This window comes from Mesocricetus auratus, unplaced genomic scaffold (assembly GCF_017639785.1).
Source record: "Mesocricetus auratus isolate SY011 unplaced genomic scaffold, BCM_Maur_2.0 Super-Scaffold_100020, whole genome shotgun sequence".
Taxonomy (NCBI): domain Eukaryota; kingdom Metazoa; phylum Chordata; class Mammalia; order Rodentia; family Cricetidae; genus Mesocricetus; species Mesocricetus auratus.
This window is the reverse complement of record NW_024429201.1, coordinates 23,174,723-23,195,507: the sequence shown is the minus strand read 5'-3', so window position 1 is coordinate 23,195,507 and position 20,785 is coordinate 23,174,723. Positions and strand designations below refer to the sequence as shown.

Sequence of the window (20,785 nt, the reverse complement as noted above, 5' to 3'; positions counted from 1 at the left end):
GGTAAAAGGTGGTGTTACATTGTAGAGGATCCCAAAGGCCAAGCTGAACACTTGTATTTAATTTAATTTAGTTTGTTTGTTTTGTTTTGAGACAGGTTTTCATTGTGTAGCCCTAACTGGTCTGGAACTTGATTTTGTTAACTGGCTTTGAACTCACAGAGATCAGCCTGTCTCTGCCTTCTAAGTGCTGGAATCACAGGAATTACACCTAGCCCTGTACTTAACATAAGGAGGGAAAAGAGAACCAGGACAAGTTTTTGTTGAGGTAATATCAGTTCTGAATTAAACACTAATCCTGCCACCTCACATTCTGAGAGGGGGTAGACTAGAGAATGATAGGAAACCAGAGAGAACTGGGAGGGAGGTTCTACAGGAGTCAGACTTGGGAGGGAGGTTCTACAGGAGTCCTGTGAAAATCCTGGAGGCCAGTGTGTGGGACTTGGAGGCAAAGAATGAGTTCAAGTTGGCAGGAAAAGGCAGAATCTCATTAGGAGCGGGAGGGGGAGGTGCTAAAAATTCTAGACAAAATATCAGTCATCTCAAACTGTGGAGACAGAGCATAGAACAAGTGGGACAAGGACAAGTGGAAACAATCATTCTCCTGCAATCAGGCATAAGGTCTTAGGGACACTGAATGCAAAATCTTCAGGAGTAGAGAGGATGACATGGGAGGGGCTGGCTTAGAGCTTCCAGCTGAATTCCTCAACAAGCATATGACTCAATGGAGGAAGAACAGAAAAAGATCAATGCGAGATTGGGAAGAATCCCAAGAGAAAGAGGGAGGAGGAAGACTCCACGAGGTTAGCGCTACCTAAGAGCTGTTACAGCCAAGACTTACTTACATATGTCAGGTGTGCAGAGCCTGTCAGGGTAGAGGGGGCACTGGGATGGGGACCACTGAATGCTACCAGTAAAGGACAAAACATTAATGAGAGAAAAGTTGTTGAGTAGGAGTTTCAGTATAGACAAAGGTGTCAACACAGATTATCCAGGAAGCTGGTAGGTTTAGAGTTGGGACTAGAAACATGCTTTCTCTTTAGGAGAAGGGGATACTTTCCAATAAGATAGGTTTGGTATTGGGAAAATGTGGAAAAGCATTAAAAATTTCCTCTCTAAACATTTCCTTGTTGAATTATTAATGTCGTCTCATAGACACACAATTTTCATAGTTGGCATGGAGCCCAAAGATGATATCAAAAAAGGATGTTCTGAAGCTTCTGTCTACACCTCTTGTTCAGTCCTAACTACATTATGTAATTTAGGGTCGTGTAACCTTCCCATCCCACCCAAACTGAGAGACCATAGCCAGTTGGTTTAAAAATCATTGCAGTCAACATTAATACTTTTCATGTTAGTAACTCATATCCATATCCATTAGAACATAAGTTACTTAGACTTTAACTAAGTACCTTCAATTTTGCATTTTCCTCCTTTTTCTTTTTGGCTTCCCAGAGTTCTTTCTGGTACTTCTGTGAGAGGTTGTCATCCACGAAAGTTAAAACTGCATTTGGGTTTCTTAGTGTTATAATGGTCTGCTCAGCCACTCCCTTTTCAATAGCCTCATTAATGGCTATGACTGCAGCATGTACTAAAAAAAGAGAAAGGAGACTCTTTTTAAATTAGCAAAAGACACTGACAACATTAATACCCCATACACTTAAGTAGTTATACTGCCTTATTTAGCTCCCAGTAGGTAAAAAGGGACCTCCAGTGTGGAGAGAGAGCTCAGTTGGTAAGTGCTTTCTTGATTCCCAGTATTTATTTAAGAAGCCAGGTACGGTGACATGCACTTGTAATCCCAATACTGGGGAGATGGACACAGGTGGATCCCTGGGGTTAAATTGGCTAGCTATGCTAGCCAAATTATCTAGTATTAGGTCCCAGTGAAAGACCCTGTCTCTAAAAGCAAGGTGGACAGCTCCCGAGAAACAAACTGACTTACACATGCAATGTACTCACGTGTACATGCTTATCTACACACACACACACACACACACACACACACACACACACACACACCACAATAAAAGAAGAGACTTTCAACAAATCATGTAGCACCCAATGATCTCTCTGGAAGCTTGCCCGTTACTGGTCTTGATCACAGTGTCTGTGTCCCTATCTATTCATTCAAGCACTGAGAGGGACCATGGGCCATGTCATTCACTAGGGCACAGAGTCAGACCTTGATTTCTTCTCAGGGCCACATGGTTTTAAACAAGTGGGTTCTTAGATTCTACAATTTAGCTTGTAACATTAAAAGAGTCCTAGCATAACAACTGAAAACCAAAGACACAGCAAGTAGAGCTATGTTTTGTGAAGATGTGTTTTCTGAAATCTCTGCATTCACATCACACAGATGCATGTTTAAAACCCAAAAGCAATGACTTGACTGTATTCAGACACCCTCAAATAATTACAATAGCAAGGACAAAAATGCCAGGGCTCTCAGTGATAACAGTGTCCTACAAACAGGGCGAGCATTCCTGAAACTGTTTGGACTTTCTACAAGAAATGTGGCAGTCATCAACCTCGTCAGGGGACGCAGGACAAGAAGGGCAAGGTGTCTCTGTCCAGGGAAAGTGGCATTAGACAGGAAGTGGAGGGACTGCATGGGTAGACGAAGCCTATTCTGCCCCCAAAGGTTAAGCCTGCAAAGGAGATCGGGCTAAGGCTGGAGTCCTTTGAACCCAACTGCAGATCTCAGAAGATGCTGCCTAGTAAGAGATGTGGCTGTTCTGAACTGGGAGGCAATAAGACGAGAAAGGGTTAAATGATCCAACTTTAGGATGATTTGGTTATGAAGACAATAAAGCCATGAAGTTTTTCACTTTATTTGGTTGCACCTGGTATTTTTGGGGTGAGTAAACTAGAATCATCATCATTCTCATCCTCATCATCAACAACAATCCCTCCCCAAACAAAAGCAAAACCTTTAGGATTCGGAAAGCATTCTTAAGTATCCTGTCTTACGCCATTATAATCAGCAAATGCATATGGGTAAGTTGCAGGTCAATAACAAACACAGATACCAGGCCAACTTACATGCGGCTTCGTCCACAGACAGTTCGTTGGCCAGAATGCCACCTATTTTGCTGAAGGCTGGCATCTGGATCCCGTACTTCTCCAGTTCTTTCCTCATATTACTGATTTCCTCCTCTGAAAGGACAACAGAAAACAAACAAAAAAAAAATCAAAGGAAGCCACCAAAGGTGAAGGTGGGAAAGAGACTCTTCGAAGGTAGAGCCATTTCCCAACAATCTGCTTGAGTCTTTCCCTCCACGAATATGGGGGAGGGGATCCAGGTAGGCACAAGCAATAAAATAGGTCAGTTTGGTGGTTAGTGTTTGTTGTCAGTCTGGTGGACTCTGGAGTCATCTGAGAGATGGGCATCTGCCTGTAGGAAATGCTCTTGGTGACCTTAGCTGTGGTGGGAAGATGGGCTCACCATCCTGACAAGGATTCTGAACTGTATAAATGGAGAAAGGGAACTGGGCAGCAGTATGCATTCATGGATCTCTTCTCTGCCAGCTTCTTCACACTTCTGATGCCCTGACATCACCACCATGGTAGACTGAACCTTGTAATGCCAGCCAAAATAAGCCCTTTCCCTTGGGTCACTATTGTTGGGGTATTTTGTCACAGCCCAGGAAGGAAATCAAGATGGCAGGTTTCCCCTTGTTGGTACAGAGCCTTGATTCTCAATCAGTGGGTCAAGACCCCTTTGGGGAGTTGAACGACTCTCTCACAGGGGTCACATATCAAATCAAATATTTACATTATGATTTATAACAGTAGCAACATTAAATTATGGAGTATCAATGAAATAATTTTATGGTTGGGGTCACCACAACATGAGGATGAATGTATGAGTTGCAACATTAGGAAGGTGGAGAAGGAAGAGAGGGAACAAATAACATCAATGGGAAGAAGAAGGCGCCTGCATGTTTTCTTAGTCACTAGATTGCAGAGGAGACAAAGGCAAAGAGGAGTACCTGTGAAGTCCACTTTTCCCAGCAAATCCTGGATCTGAGGTGCAATCCCCAGTTTAAACAGATACAAACTGAAAGACAAAACACAAAGCCATCAGCACCTTTTTTATTCTAAGCTCTACAGAGTACATACAACTAAAGAATACTTTCAGCCGAGAACGACCCAGGAGAGCTCACAAAGCCTAAAGTTCCTCCCCGGGTACCACAGTCAGTCCCAGGTGGGCAAGACCAGAACTTCAGGCAGTGGCCAAAATATTGTTGTTCTGCAGCTGGTGGGTGGGTGGCGTATTTCCCTGGGATCAACACCCCTCCATCATCCGTGTATTAGGAGAATAAAAACACAGCTAGTAGGCTGGAGAGATAGTTCAGTGGATAAGAGCCCTGGCTGCTCCTGCAGGGGTTCAGTTCCCAGCATCCACTTGGCAGCTTACAACCTGTAATTCCCATCTTAAGGGGTACGATGACCTCTTCTGGCCTCCAGAGGCACTACATGCATGTGGTCCAGACATACGGAGACAAAACACTCACGTACATAAAATTAAAATAAAGGTTAAAATTAAAAAATAAAAGACAGCTAATGTGAAACAGTAGGTAATACACACAATTTCTATGGCTGTTCCTTAGCTGATTCTCATTTGGCTGAAAGGGCAGTTTAGCTTGGAATTTTTTATATTCATTTAAATATTTGTTTCCTATTTCTGAACCATTAGAGCAGTAAAACTGTGGTATGATATTATAAAGCCCAGTTTGGCATGCACACGGTACTCAGCAGAAGAGAGATACGACATTGCAAATGTTTAAAAATAAATCTTTTAGGCAATTAAAGATGACACCCATCAATCTACTCATAACCTGACAAAAGGTCTAGAGAGCTAGCAGCTAAATTCTATCAGAGACGTGACTATGTGATTCCTCTACTCAATTCTAGTCACAGTCAGTTTGCACGTTTCTACCAACCTCTCCAAACCCAAGGTCACCTCAGGGAATCACCTAAAAAAGGCCTGGGATCACTTTCTTATTCATTTGGTAGATTAAAGATCCATGAAACTTTAATCAGACATAAGAAATTAAATAATAATATACATGGGTAATGATCTGAGAGTGGTCTTGATGACTTGAACATTTTAATATGAGTACCCCCAATGTTGATGTTAGATGGATCTCAGAAGTTTGTAAAATCTAATTAAATTTCAAGTAAGAAATTCAAGATGAAGTTTTCTCAGTTCTTAAATATATGATTAGTTAATGTAAGAGCTTGCACTGAAATTGATTTCTTTGATTTTTAATTTCCATGAACCAATTACTTATATAACAGCTAAAAATGAAAGCTTGATGGCTAAAATGTTATAAAGAAAGTCACCACACAGACTTTGGTGATTCCCCCATGGGAGGCCTCACCCTTCCTGGGGAGTGGACTGGGATGGGATAGGGGGTTGGTGGGGAGCATGGGAGGATGGGAGGGAGAGAGAACTGGGATTGGTATGTAAAATAAGACTGTTTTTAGTTTAAATAAAATTTATTTAAAAAAAAAGAAAGTCACCACCTACCCAGGTGGGTACAGCCAGGCTACCTACAGACCCAGATGAAGGTCTGAGAACAAGGGGTGTTAAGACATGCTCAGACATGGTTGCCCCTTCAGTTTCATTCAGATCACCGGTTTCTGTCTCCCATCTCCCTCTACAAGTTCAAGTTAGACCTCCCAAAGAAAACTAGTGAGAAAAGATGGGAAGATAGGACAGGAAAACATAAATAGGAGATGCCCATAGACTATCATGCAATCTGATATTTTATGTCTATCCCAAGAATATAGAGTGCCATCTCTTTAAGGCATATCCCCACATTAACAGTTAGTTTAATGTAATTTTAAAGCCACATCTTCACACCCAAACCCAAGTTAATTAGTAACCCTAACCCTTAATGTCTCTACTTACACAGTGCTAAGATGGTCTGGAATTTTAATTTTAATTCTGTGCCTTTATTTTACCTTAATGGTTTAGATAATGCATTTTATTAATTTTTAAAAAGATTTTATTTATTCCGCATACTGTGTTCTGTCTCCATGTGTCCCTGCAGGCAAGAAGAGGGCACCAGCTCTCATTACAGATGGCTGTGAGCCACCATGTGGTTGCTGGGAATTGAACTTAGGACCTCTGGAAGAGCAGCCAGTGCTCTTAACCTCTGAGCCATCTCTCTAGCCCCTATTAATCTCTATTTTAATTTCATCTATATCAAATTTTCCTTTCTTAATTTTCCCCTTGGTTCTGTTATGTTTAGTGCCCAATAAATAATTTCTGGAATTACATAAATTGAGTGAATCTTCAGTTGTTTATATATACTCATTTGTTTCATTGATGTTGGTACTCTGTCAAATCTAATGTTTTCTTCACAGTCATTTTTCCTTAAAATATCTGGCATCTTTTGATTTGGGGCTTATCTTAGTTAGGGTTTCTATTGTTATGAAGGAACACCATGACCAAAAATCAAGATGGGGAGGAAAGGGCTTATTTGACTGACACTTCAGCTTTGCTGTTCATCACCAAAGGAAGTCAGGGCAGGAACTCAAACATGGCAGGATCTTGGAGGCAGGAGCTGATGCAGAGGCCATGGAGGGGAGCTACTTACTGGCTCCCTCCCATGGCTGGCTCATCCCACCTTCTTATAGAACCCAAGGGATGGCACCTCCTACCATGGGCTGGGTCCTCCTGAGAAAATGCCCTACAGCTGGGTCTCACAGAGGCATTTCCTCAACTGAGGATCCTTCCTCTCTGATGACTCTAGCATGTGCCAAATTAACACAAAACCAATCAGTACAGGCCTTATACCAGTATTTGCGTCTGTGGACTATGGCATCAGGGATTCTGTGGGAGAAGGGGAACCAGCACAGGTGGGTATTAGTGTCTCCTCTCACTGATACCGTCCTGCCTTTCTTGTTGGTGGCTGTTTTGAGATAGATAGGCTCTTCCAACATGACACAGGTTGGTCTTCAACTCATAATCCTTCAGATTTAGTCTCCCAAGTGCTTGGATTACAGGTGTGTGCCACCATGATCTGTGTCTCTCTGTCCCTGTCCTAGCCGTTAGCTGACTTGGGTGTTGAATGCCCTTCTGCCATCAGTACCTGTATTCGATCCTCTGGAACACAGTCAGAGGCTTGGCCTGTTCAAGTTGATCCCTCCTCGCTCTGAACCTCTGCATCTGTCTATCTGATTAGAGCCAAGCCAGTGATGCCACCAGCCCTGCCATGTGTGGCCTGTTCCCATTTTGTTTCTCAATCCTGTCACATCTACTTGCTTTTGGGAGAGGAGCTGTTTGCATTTCTGGCAAGTGGGTGACTCTTCTGATTTCACCTCAAAGGTCTTTTTTCTGTGTGCAAGTGATGCTAGCAGCTGTGAAAGTATGAGTGCCACAGCCATGTCCTGACAGAAAACGGCATTTTACAGCTCCCTCCCCATTCTCTGGCTCTTACATTCCATCTCCTCATCCTTCCCTGAGCAGTGGTGGCGGTGTTGATAGGAGGGAATCTTGTTTGTTTTGGTTTTAATGATGTAGTCACTGGTGGGCTTCCCATGTTCCAGTGGATAGTTGCACACCCATGCACATATGGGCAGCACTGACTGGACTTAGTGGGTTATAAAACAACAGTAACAACAACAACAAAAAACCCCACACAAAACAAAACAATGACAAAAGAATGCAAAGTTGGGAGTGGAACTTGTTAGGGAGAATACGGAGGCAGTTGGAGGGGGAAGATGTGATCACATTTAATCATTTACATTATTAACTTCTCAAGGTAAAGACAAAATTTTAAATTACTATTTTATTAATTTTACATCAGTTATGAAAAAGTTAATGACCTGAAAGCAGCTAGTTTTACATTATATTCTTGTTCATTCATTCATATAATTGTTACCGATAGAATGTATCCTCTGCATATTATGCTTTTCTTAAAAACAAAGCTGGTTTGGCTGCCACAAACAGCCTTAGCTGGGCGCAGTGGCACACACACATCAATAGTCCCAACTATTCAGGAGCCAAGGACTGCAAGTCCCCACAAGTGAGACCAAGGTAGGCACCACAGCCGGTCCTTGTCTCACAAACAACAACAACAACAAAGACAGCTTTGTTACAATATGAACTAAAAGGTTTTGCTAAAGGAATGTGGTGATTTTCACACTCACGATAAAGAAAGTAGGTGCTATTGCCAGCCTCTGGGCAGGGTAATGGTAACAGAAATTTGACGGGGAACAAATATCCTGATTAACTACGAGTCACCACAAGGTGGTGCTGGGAAATGAGCTTGCTGATTGGGAAAGTCTGCTTTTAAATGTAAATCTGAATTTCTTATAGTGGTATGATGGACTGGGTAGAAAACTCACTTGCATATGGCCTCTCAAACTTCATTTCCAAAGAATTAAATATATTCTATTTAGCTTTGACATTCAACATGTATCATCAATGGCACTGAGATTTCATGTTAGTCTTAAAAAGATCACTTCTTCTAGGGTGGGAATTTTCTACTCAATGTCTGGGTGACAGACGCTTCCCAGCAGATGAGTACAAGGGATAAATGCCTATCTGGAAGAAGCTGTATTTATCCATCATCCTCATGCTGAAAAGAACCATCCATTGAAAAGTGCTCTTTACCAAGCATGTAAAGTCCAGGGAGGCCATCTCATACCTGACATTCATAGGCAATTGAGACTTAATTAGATAAAAACAAATCATTTGAACATAACAAATTCTGTGCAGCTGGCTTTCCACACTGAACTTACTATGCACCTTTTACTGACTAACATCTAGCATAGCATTTCAGGAGCTCTCCAGAGGAAGCCTGGGTGTTCATGTTACCAGCACTGCCCAGTGTCTAAGAAAGCACTCTGTGTAGAGTAGGAAGCCTCTTATCCCAGGAAAAGGTAGACCACACTTGTATTGCTGAAGCAGGCCTGCAATGGAGGGGTGACTTAGAGGTAACTAACTCTCACTAGTCCATAAGGTACTAGTTGTACAAATAATATCAGCTGAAATCTAGGAAGTGAAAATGGAAAAATACTATTAGCTTTTAAAATTATTATTAGTTTTAATAAATACACTAAGGATTCTGTGGTGATGAAATGCCAACCTAAAAGGCAGGATGGACCTGAGTCCACTTCTGAGTTTCTGCATCATCTCATAGCAACCGGCTCATGTAGGGCTGTACCACGCATAATGTAAACCAGGCTGGCATCAAAGTCACAGAGATCTGCCTGCTTCTACCTTCTGAGTGCTGGTTTTTACATTTTAGTTCAAAGCAAAGGAATCCAGAGGCAGTCTTTCCATATTCAAATTAGGTCAGGTAAACTTCCTGAAAAGTTAAAAACACCCCAAGGGACTTTAGCCAGCAGCCAGTGGGGAATCTTTCTGTGATAGATTTCAGGAGATGGTTCGCAGACCCAAAGAGTTTAGCTTTCTGTGAGACAGTCAAAGCCATATAGTAATTCAGATGGGGGGACAAGGGGAGCAGGTCATTCAGACCAAGTGAAGAATTTTGAACAAGGAGGATCTTAAAAACTAAGGGAGAAGCAAATGCTTTTCTCATCTTAATCTCCAATATTGCCATCTTCATCGATCCCTCCCAAGACCCAAGGATTAGACTCTATCTTTTAGGCCAATGATCTCTAGAGAGCTTACTTGTAAACCCAAATGTGCACTACAAGAATTACAATCATTCTGGTAACTGAGAGGAACATTCAGTAATTCAGTTTCTTTGGGAGAAAGAAGACTCTAAGAGAAGGGAGTGTTAAGTCAATGAGGGTTATACATTAATGCCTGGGCAATATGTCTACCATCTCCATTGGTGGGTCAGGTAACCACTGAGGGAGAACTGGAGATAGAAGCCTTCTACAAAGCAGTCAGGAAATTTGGAACAACTGGTCAACCAGAAGTGTGTCTGCCACTGCCTTCCTCACAAATACAAGGTTTTCTGTATGCCATTTATACATTGGTACCACATTTGAAAACTAGACAGCCAAACACAACTACAGAATCTTGATCATGTGCAATACTGCTTACACTCAGGGGAGACCCTCAGGTTTCTAGCTTGCAGCAGAATTTTAATGACCCAATGAAGGACACAGTAAGAAAAGCAGCATCCCATACCCTTATAATACTAAACTAAAATAATCAGCTGTAATAAGTGACTTTGAAGGGATTCCTTGAACAGTAGTTGATTCCAAATCTTAAAGCAGTAATAATGAGAACAGAACAAGAACATCTGATTATGTCCATAATACAAGGATTTTTCAAAGCATGCCAAGAGTGGTTCTACAAGGGCAAAGGGGCAGACGAGGCTACAGGGTGCCACAAGGGAAAGGCAGAGCTCTGACTAACCAAATTCAATCTATTCCATGCAGAAGGCATTAGACAGGCAGGGTGGTCCACACATGTAATCCCAGTACTTAAGAGACTGAGGTAGGAGGATTGTGAGTTCAAGTCCAGTCTGAGTGATCCAGAGAGAACATGCTATGAACAAAAAGGAAAATATTCACCTTGGTTCGGTCTTAAAATGCCAGGAGTTCAAAATGATCAACAGAGTGCAACCACACTGTACAAAAGGGAAGTTGTTAGAGGTAAGTATTCCGTGAACAATTCTTTGTTTTGCTTTTTCAAAGGGGGGTTATTAAAACATAGGCACTTTGTTCTTTATCTCCTTGTGAAACATAGGTAAGTTCTTGTTTTTAAACTACATACTAGAGAAAATAATAAAGACCAGGAACTTTGAATTAGCCAAGAAGTCTTCTCAAAGCAAAGGAAGTATCCCAAGGTAAGGAAGGACTGTAGAGCACAGGCCATGACAGAAATAACCAGGAGGAAAGGGGACCCCAAAATGGAGAGCACTGAACGGTCAAGCAGAGGGGACCTAGGAACCTGATCTGAGGTATAAATTAGCAACAGCCTGAAGAGCATTGAGTTGCCCCTCCCTTGTCTCCTAGGAGATGGAAACCTCTAGAAATTCCAGCTATAATTTTAAGAAGAAAATGAAAAAGGCATACATATGCTTCTAATAACATTAACAGGCCAAGCTAATGCATCACCTGGACAGGACAATGTGTTGTACAACACCTGTCAAATGACACTTAGGGAACGAGTTACCGTGAGGTAATGGGGAGGGATAGACAGTAAAGAATAATCTACCTGAAAGCCACAGACCTAGAAATGAAAACAGTGCTGACTTATGGAAACAAGTAAAGCTTAACTTGATGCTAGTGGGCAGATTTTGACTTATCTTGAGACAAGAACCCAAAGTAAGGCCATGTTCAACAAGGAACAGGTCAAGAACTAGACTTAAAGGGGTGCCCTTTTATTTCTGGTGACATTAAAAATCATGTTGCCCCAGGGTAGGTGTTACTTATGCTAGGGCAGGCCACATTAGTGTCTAAATAATAAAAGCAAGAGCAAAACTGCTCTGGATCTTTCCCAGCAGGTTTCAGCTGGGCGCGCATAACCTTGGACATTTCATCTGCTCTGAAGGTATATGAAGGAAATCACATTGTTTTCACAGTCACATTATGGCTCAAATCATTTCAACATATTCAATTTTACAACAGTTTAAACATTTAACAGTTGCTGGATGTCACTTGTTATGTCTTTATAAACAGAGCATCAGACAACACACACAGTGTTTTTCTGTGCATAAGACAGCCTCCAGACATTTTTTAAAAAGGTGTAATAACTCAGCTGGGCTTCCTGAATGTGTTTCTTTTTGTCGCAGAGGCTTTAGAACATTCCAAAAGAAGCCACAAAAGAAAAACAACTCCATATAGATTTCAAGTCCAAAGTCACCAAAATAGTAACAGTGGTTTTTGTGTGATTTGGATTAGTGGCTGGTTTAGCTTTTCTTGTAATATTCTTCTACGTTTTCCACTTTTCTTTCCCCTCACAATGAGAATATTACACTTTTTTTTAATAGGAAAAAAAAGGATAGCTATTTCCTTGGAAAAATAGGAGGCCACCCACCAAGAAGTCAAGTCTCTCTCAATTAGACCAAGTTAGAAAATGCTAAACTAAGCTGAGAAAGAGGTCATGAGTGACAGGCAGTAAGGCTGGGATCCGGTACTAGACAGAAAAGGTAAGAGGCCGGCAGGGAGAAGACAGCAAGGGCAGGAACTCAGGGGTGCTTGGCTGTTAGCCCCACATCAGATTCCAGACAAGTTTGGCTAGGGTCAAACCTAAAGGCACATGTGTGTACACACACACACACACACACACACACACAGACACACACACGCACACACGCACGCACGCACTGAAACAAGTAAGCATGAAAGAAAAAAGGAAAAGCAAGGAGCCTGCCATTTGGCCTGTATCTCACCATCTGTCATAGTCCAAAGCCAGCTCAAAAAGGAAAAAGAAAGCTGGCTTTGTGGTGGGCTAGGGGTTGAATCCTACGACATAATCAAAGTCTTCTCTAGGAGACTGGCTTTGTAATGAATTATTATAAAGACTTTTTTCCTTTGCAGAAGAAAAAGAAAAGCCAGGAAGAAGTTAATATAAACCCCAAGACAGAGGGTTCTGCCAGGAAAATGACTTCCAGTGATATAAACACAAGGCAGATGTTGTAATGGAATTTAAAACTTCATTACACATGAAATCTCCCAAGCTTCACCTGAGTGCGCGAGACAACAGCCACAGCTGGGTTTTCACAATGGCTCTCACTGCCATCTGAAATTTCCCAGTTTTCCCAGACCCATCCAAAAAACATCTGTGAATTAGCAGAGTTTCAAGATTTCAAAAATTATCAAAACATTTCTTTAAAACATTAAGCATATCTTGATCAAATTTAAAGACAACTTCTGTGTTTCTTTAGTCTTAGAGTGTAAATTCTGTTGAGCGGAAAGTTGAAAGAAATCATGTTTGTGTTATATTTTCTTACTGATGGTACGAACTGAATAACCAATAATTTAATGAGTCATTAGAGCAATAACAACTATGGGATCTGTTCACTGACATGTGATATCTGCATACATCCACAGAACATTACTGTTAGTCCTTCAAGGTTTCAATTTTAATTCTCTCCTTACTTTACTTAGGTCTTTAATTCCTTTTTGTTTATATTTTTAATAATATTAAAAACTTCAGGAGTGTTTTCAAGTTCAATGGTAGCTTTATGCAGTGATTATTTTAAATTCTGTACCAACAAATTCAAAACTAACTTTTAAAGTTCTTGAGATTAAAATCACTTCACATCTTTTAAATGGAAACTGAAGCTTAAATCTGTTTGCATTTTTCCCACCTTAGTGCATGAATGCAATATATCATCCTTGGTATGTTTTTCCGATCGTAGACATCTGTTGTTTCTGGATAAAATATCTGGAAAACAAAAGTGACAATGTGCTTACTATGCTTTACTTCTTGAGGTATCGACTCCCCAGACAACCAGACCCTGATTATCCTTGCTGGTTTTCTATTTAAACATAGAGGAATCGCTTGCTGGTTGCTTCACATAGCTCTACAGAGCAATCCTAGTGTATAAGCCCTCACCTGGTGGGTGGCACGCCCCCTAGTGGCCAACCTCGCAGTGGTTTCTAGAAGCCACCGGTACGCTCACTCCTGTGATCTCTAAAGGGATTTATGAGCCCGAGGAGGAGATCTTTTTTTTTTTTTTTTTTTTGGTTTTTTCGAGACAGGGTTTCTCTGTGGCTTTGGAGGCTGTCCTGGAACTCGCTTGGTAGTCCAGGCTGGTCTCGAACTCACAGAAATCCACCTGCCTCTGCCTCCCGAGTGCTGGGATTAAAGGCGTGCGCCACCACCGCCCGGCGAAGGAGACCTTCTTATGACTACTTCGTTACAGTGTTAAAAACTTGGGACAGGTATATATAATTCATGTACATATATTCAGATTTTTTTTCTGCTTGACAGTACATAAAGTCTGAAGAAAAAACACCTCTACCCCATCTTTCAGACTGTTACTATCAGCATCCTGGTATGTGCTTGCTTCTTACATACATAATACACACACACACACACACACACACACAGGATTTAAAAAAAAACTTTATGCATATGTGAAAACCAGCATGTAAACAGCATAAGCCTGTTGAAAGGACTTTCTAGAAGCTGAATATTTTCCATCCCTTTGATTATTTTATACACATATAATTTCTGACAAAGATTAACAATTCTTTTATATTTCTGAACCACAGCCTAACCATCCCCATGGGTAAACATTTATTTGTCACTGCAGTGAGCATCCTGCATCTTCACTTTCAGAGCATCTGACCCTCCCCGGCGACCACCTAGATACAGGATTACCAGCCCGGACGGTTTGTACAAGGCTTTTTCATCCACATCCACACTGGTTTCTCCTAAGTTGAAGCTAAAGCCTGATAAGAAACAGACTTGAGAGACAGGTACCGAACTTGATTTCTGAGCTTGAAAAACAATGAATAATTGGGCTCAAATTGTCTAATACTAAGATAAGCCCATCATCATCACTTGCTTTCAGTAAATATTTTATACAAGTTGACATTAAAACTAAAATTAGGGCATGTACCACATGGTAGTACTTGGACACTCAAGTGCGATTTTTCCACTGGACATCGGAAAAAACAGAGACAAGAGTGCTTCTCAAGCTAACAATGCACTGTAGCATTGTGCTATGCTTAAAGAAACGTGCAGCCTGGGAAGTCTCAAGGCTCTTTCCGGCTGTCTCATAACACATTTGCTGTCAAGGTGTCAGCCAGGCGAGGGCTTCAGTACAGAAAACTGAGTTTGGGTTTGAAGCTCTAACAACTATGGCTTTTGCCTCACACCTCACTGTACTGTCGGCCTCGGCCCCCTTCCCTCACTCAAGAACCTTCTCCATTGATAGTTCTCCTGGGAAATCCATATGGAAATGCCTTCCTGCACCAAGGAGGGGGTATAGTTCATCAGACCACTGCACGTAACTCCCGATCTCTAGTATTTCAGTGAAGCTAAGCATGGACCAAACATTTAATATTCATAAACGAAGGGATTCCTGGCAGTTCTCAAAAAGTCAGCTCAGGGCACTGTTAGTGTCCTGCCCTTGTAACATCATCTGCCAAGACATCGTGGTGAAAGTCAACGTTAAAATGACTTGGAAAGGTGCAATCACATCTTTCACACACCATGAGACACCATGAGACTGTCCTAATCAGATTTTTTTTCCATCAAGAAAATTCTATCTGAAGTTCTCTCTTATTAATCTTTTTTTTTTTCCTGACCCAACGCCCTCACTTAGCACTTTGTAAATCAAAATTAATTGATTTTATGTGGCAACTAGTATTCAGAAGGGAGCCACATTTAATGTCTTGGGGGACACTAGAATTCTACTGATTGAGGACAGTAGATTGAATTAAGTTTTGATAATTTTGAAAACAACGAGACTGAGTTAAAACAGGCATGAGTAAAAAGATGATGAGACTATGCTACCGTGGGGTGCTGAGAACTGAACGGTGGTCCTCTGAAAGCAGCCAGCCATCCCGGCTGCTGAACCATCTCTCTAGCCCCTGCTGCGGGCGTGTTTTTGAGAAGTGTTTTTTGAAGCTAGGGCTTCACATAGTACACAAGTGCTTTACCACTACACTACATTCCCAGCCGACATAGTTAACATTTTCAACAGCAAACCTGGCTTAGTAGTAAAATAATAACACGGGTATTTGTAAGTTAGCTTATACCTTTGTCCCTTGTCTTCAAGATGACATCTTATAAATCACTTCTTTAAAGTAGCTATATGTACCATGCAACATGAAGGACTGAGGGCTTGACACAGATGAAAATGGGATAGGTCTCAAGGATGGGAAACTTAAGTGAAAAAAGCCAACCCCAAGAGGCTGCTCACCATATGATTCCAATAATACTCCAATCTCAGACTGACAAAAAAATGGCAATGATGTAGAACATTTAGTGATTGCCAGGGACAACCTGGGGGAGGGATGTAAGATAAAAGCCCATTTCCCTGTGGTGACTGTGTCTGGATAGCAGCAGGGGGCACGCAGATCCATTCATGGCATGCAACTGCTCAGAACAATGCACCCGCGCTTGTGCAAACAAATGCATTGAAGAAACGCTGGATAAAGCCAGTGTTCTAGTTTATATTCACACTCCAATAGCAGCTGGGGGTGGCTCATGTTGATCATCCACTATTCAGAAGCTGGGGCAGGAGGAGTCCACAAGTTTGAGGCCAGTCTAGGCTATAAAGGGAATTCCAAGGCAGCCTTAGCTACACAGAGACCCTGTCATAAAAAAAGAAAAAGAAAATACCCTACATAAAACACTCGAACTTCTATCTAGCATTGTACTACAGTCATAAAAAAATGTCAGTACTGAGGGAAGCTAAGTGATGGATACACAGAGACATACTATTTTTGAAAGTTCCCATGACTCTGTAATCCTTTTGAAATAAAAGGAGTCCTATGATTTTCATCAGATGTAATTTCCTCATTTCCCCCATGTATCTATTTCTTCTCTTTAAATTTACCAAGTGCTGAATGCTTACTGATTGAATTTTATTTGGTCGATCTATTTTAGGAGTAACAGCTATAAGCCTCTAACCTTTCAAATTTAAAGTGATACCATGATTTACAATAATAATTAGAAAAATAAATATATGGGCCAGAGAGATGGCTCAGCAGGTTAAAAAAAATACTAGCTATGCAAGCCAGATGACCGAAGTTTGATCCCCAGAAACCACATAAGAAGCCAGATGAAGTGGAATACATCTGTAATTCTAGCACTCTGACAGTGAGATGGGAAGTGGAGATAGGAGAATTGTCTGGAAATTCACCAGCCAGCTAGCCTGGAATATGCAGTGAAGACAAGAGATGCCTCACTTCAACGGGGTGGAAATCGAGAAAGAACTCCTGAAGGTGGTCCTTTGACCACATACCCTGGCGTCTGTGTGCATGTGCACACAGATGCATAAAATGGCTAAAAAATTCAAATTACAATAATGTACAGTAATGCACAGGGAGAAGCTGACTATCTTAAATCAGTGATCAGCTAAAGCCAGTTCTAACCCGGTTTAATTTAGACACACTTTCATCTGTCTTCCCTGTCATTCCTTCATTGTGAATTTTTGCCACATGTATCTTTGTGCAGGCCTTCCCACGTGCTCAAGTCTGCAAAGACATGTCTCAGGCGGCCAGTCAGTTTTCATAGCAAAGTGTTTGTGCATGATTTGTTTTGTCTTCCCCATTTAGCATCTGCTATGCAAAAGCTTACCTTGGGCAGTCCGATGGCCTCCATAGCTCTTAACCATTGTACGGTGTTATCTGTGTGTCGAAAATGAAGGCCAGATTTCTAACATGACAGGAGAAAGAGAAAAGGAACATGGGGTCACACAACAAGAAGAGTCATCTGCAATATATATTTCATTACCAGAATGCTATTCTATTGTGCATCTACAAGAACAGTCACTGATGCTCACATACAACAAATCCAGACACAACAGATAGACTAGACAGTACATCAAGAACCCCTTAGCGGTCTGTGATGGGTTATGCTAGTCTACAGCTCACACATTTCAAGGTAATTTTGAACTTGAATTTCAAACACCACGTAATGTCTACCCCAGGATGTTTTGTGAAACATGTATGCACAAGTTCATGCTCGCATGGTGTCAAGAACTTAGTAATTATGACTGAGAAGTCTAGCAATTTGAGGTAAACTAGATGGGATTTTATTTTAAATTATAATTATTATTATCTTTGTCTTTGTCTTTTCTTTGAGACTAGGTCTTACTATGTTGCTCTGGTGGGCCTGAAACTTGACATGTAGCCCAGGCTGGCCTTGAACTTGTGGCACTTCTGCCTCCTTCCTGAGTGCTAGAATTACAGGCATTGTACTGCCATGTTCCAGCTCGAAACAGAATTTTTTAAGAAAGCTAATGCTTCTGCTGCCCCTGCATGGATGTCTCTCTTTCTTTACAGGAACCCTGGAAGATACAAAGACAAAAGCACAAACCGTTCTATAATTCAGAGCTAATTTCAGTGTGCATTTCTCATGTTTTAATATTGATCCTAGTCTTCTACAGAAGGAAATATTCAGCATAAATGCCATTTGATCTTTTTCTATGTACTAACTAACAATCTTTCTGTGTGTCTCTCATTTCTTCTTTACAGTACACAAGTCCCAATCAGACTGCCACTTCATGAGTTATATCAAGTAATGAGCCACAAAGAGCCTCAAGATGTCTTCTGTTTTTCATTCAGTGCATAATAGAATATTATCTATTACACATTAGTTTGAAATAAATATGTAAAAAAATAACTATAGCAAGTTTCATCATATAATTAACACCCAATGATAGATATTTACATTCAACAAGACTGGTTGTTTAGTAAGAGTACTATTTGTGGTTGCACAATGTGTTTCAAATACTTCATGTAAATTATTTCTAATTTTCCAAATACCTTTCAGCATAATCTTTAGTTCTAGTTTTTAAGTCTAAGGAAAACCAGGTCATAAAGGTAAAATGATTTGTCTTAAAGTCAGTAGCTCTAAGAGGGACCTTGGAGCCATGATGGGGTCTCAGAAACCTCCCGAGTGCTGACATTCCCCTGTCCCAGGTGGGTGTGGAGAACATGGAATCTAATGATTGCCTGGTTATTCTTCAGAAGGAAGAATCAAGTGTTATAGAATAGCCGGGAGCTGAAAGGAATGGGGGAGAAGGGAAGAAAGAAGATAAATTAGATAGAAAAGAGGGAAAACTCAGAGTCCAGGGGTGACAGTCAGGCTGTAGTGTTTATAACACAGCATGAATGTTTGCAGAATTCCAGCAGACCTTAGATAAGAGCAATCTGTGGCCACAGGAGAACAAGAAAGATACAATCTTTGACTAAGTCTGAATGGAGACAGAGATGAGGGCCACCAGTACACAACTTAACTAAACGGTGTCCCATCTAACACAGTAAGTGCCTTTGTGGAACACAATTGGCATGTGATATATTCTGGTTTGTAAATGATAGTCTAGTTCCCATCCAGCCTTCTATCCTCTTTATAAAAATGCCTAGTATTCTAAATTGATATGACTGCCTGACAACACCCAAGGAAAACTTATTCGTAGGTTCCTAAGTCTGTACTAAAACCACCCAGCAGAAACCCTGATCTGTGTGCTAAGACCATCTATCCAATCTCCTCCTTGTGGTGTGAATGTCCATTTCTTTTCTTGTTCCAATGAGCTCATTAGAGACTTTTGTTAGCTGGAGTTATGTTCTGGAGTCAACATGTAATGAGAAATGCTATTTCTCTTTAGTGGACTTGTTAGGGAAGGAATCTCAGAAAAATTGCAAATCCAGCTGTGACTTCCTTCCTCAGCTTTAAAATGCTGTCCTGAGCTAGAGAAAGTCCTTAGTTGCAAAGTTTAGCTGAAAATGCAGAGGGCATCAACCACTAAACCAGGATACACCATGCTAAGTTGGAAACTTTCCCATATCTGTGAGATCAGAAAAGGGTTTCTGCTTCATATAGAGGGGCTGACTGAAAAGGTGGGTGTGTCCTCAGAAATCCAATAGATTTCAGATTCTTCATCTCAAACATCTGAGGTCCAGGCTCACTTGTTTATAAACTATGCACCTGTGTGTGGATTGCAGCAATAACTGTCTCAGTCTATGAACTTATTTCAGTTAGTATGAAAATTGGTTTTCTAAATGGACTCAAAATATTCTCATCCACTTTAGTTCTTTTTGGAGTCTTATTTTTTTTAATCAGTCTTATATATTAGCATATGATGAAATGACCTTGGCTATGGTCATATTTATCCAAGGGATGCTTCAGTCTACCTAATGTGCTTATATTTCATGTGGAACAGTATATTTTTCTTCTAATTTCATATTACAGTTACGTGCGTATTCTTTATAACTGAACTGTTTCACAGCAAGCAAATGGAGTTCATTCTGTTTCAATTACATGGATGAGAAATTATGCAAATCTTCTCCAGGTCTGACTTCTTGCATATTAGAACCAGATCTACAAGATAGTCCAGAACTCCAACAATTATCCCACGATGTTTATTTTGTAGATGAGGAAACTGAGGCTACTAATGTGCAAAATACTCAGATTGTCACTCATGCTTAACATAACAGACACAGAGTTAGGACTTTGTGATTGATGGTCGACTTTGTCAACTCACCACGGTCTTCAATCACCTGGTAAGAAAGTTTCAATGAGAGATTATCAGTGAGAGATTTATCAATGAGAGATATCTATCTCAAATACATTATTTTGATCATGGACATGTCTGTTGGGGTCTGTCTTGATTCATTTAAATGATGTGGAAAGAGCCAGTCCACTGTGGGAGGCACCATTCCGTAGGTTTGAATCCTAGAGAGTAGAGAAGGTGAGCTGAACAGCTGGCATGGATGTATTCATTTCTTTCTGTTCTTGACTGTGACGTCCCTGATGCCTTGGCTTCCCTGCTATGATGGACAAAACCTGGAGCTGTAAACTAAAACAAATCCTTTCTCCCCTAAGTTGCTTTTGTTGGGGTAGATTATTACATCAAAAGAAGTTGTTAAAGTAGAACAGACTCTTCACAGCACCCCAATTCCAAGTCCAGACACTGTCCATTCTGCTACTCACAGTGGCTAAGAACAAGTGTGGCCCTCAGTGAACACATGCCAACTAGTGTATTTTGTGTTAGGGACAAGAAAAATAACTAAGACAAATAGCTTTCTCCTCCTCCTCCTTCTTTCTAATCTCAGGGAAAACCTTCTAACAAAGAAGCTCAGCTCCTACCCATTGCCATCTGTTGACACTGATTACCAGGTCTTCTGTACAGGCTGGTCATAAGTTACAACTGCA

At 41.0% G+C, this 20,785-nt stretch overlaps 1 protein-coding gene across 1 annotated transcript in view; it reads right to left on the bottom strand.

The window, feature by feature from the left end:
* Iqgap2 (IQ motif containing GTPase activating protein 2) overlaps positions 1–20,785 on the bottom strand; it is a 272,297-nt gene that overhangs the window by 103,557 nt on the left and 147,955 nt on the right. Inside the window, exons 4-8 of the mRNA XM_040728871.1 lie at positions 17,207–17,284; positions 13,257–13,333; positions 3,993–4,060; positions 3,043–3,156; positions 1,410–1,588 (exon numbers count right to left, since the gene is read on the bottom strand). Coding sequence (XP_040584805.1) covers positions 1,410–1,588; positions 3,043–3,156; positions 3,993–4,060; positions 13,257–13,333; positions 17,207–17,284 — 516 coding nt within the window. The remainder of the gene's footprint in view (positions 1–1,409; positions 1,589–3,042; positions 3,157–3,992; positions 4,061–13,256; positions 13,334–17,206; positions 17,285–20,785) is intronic.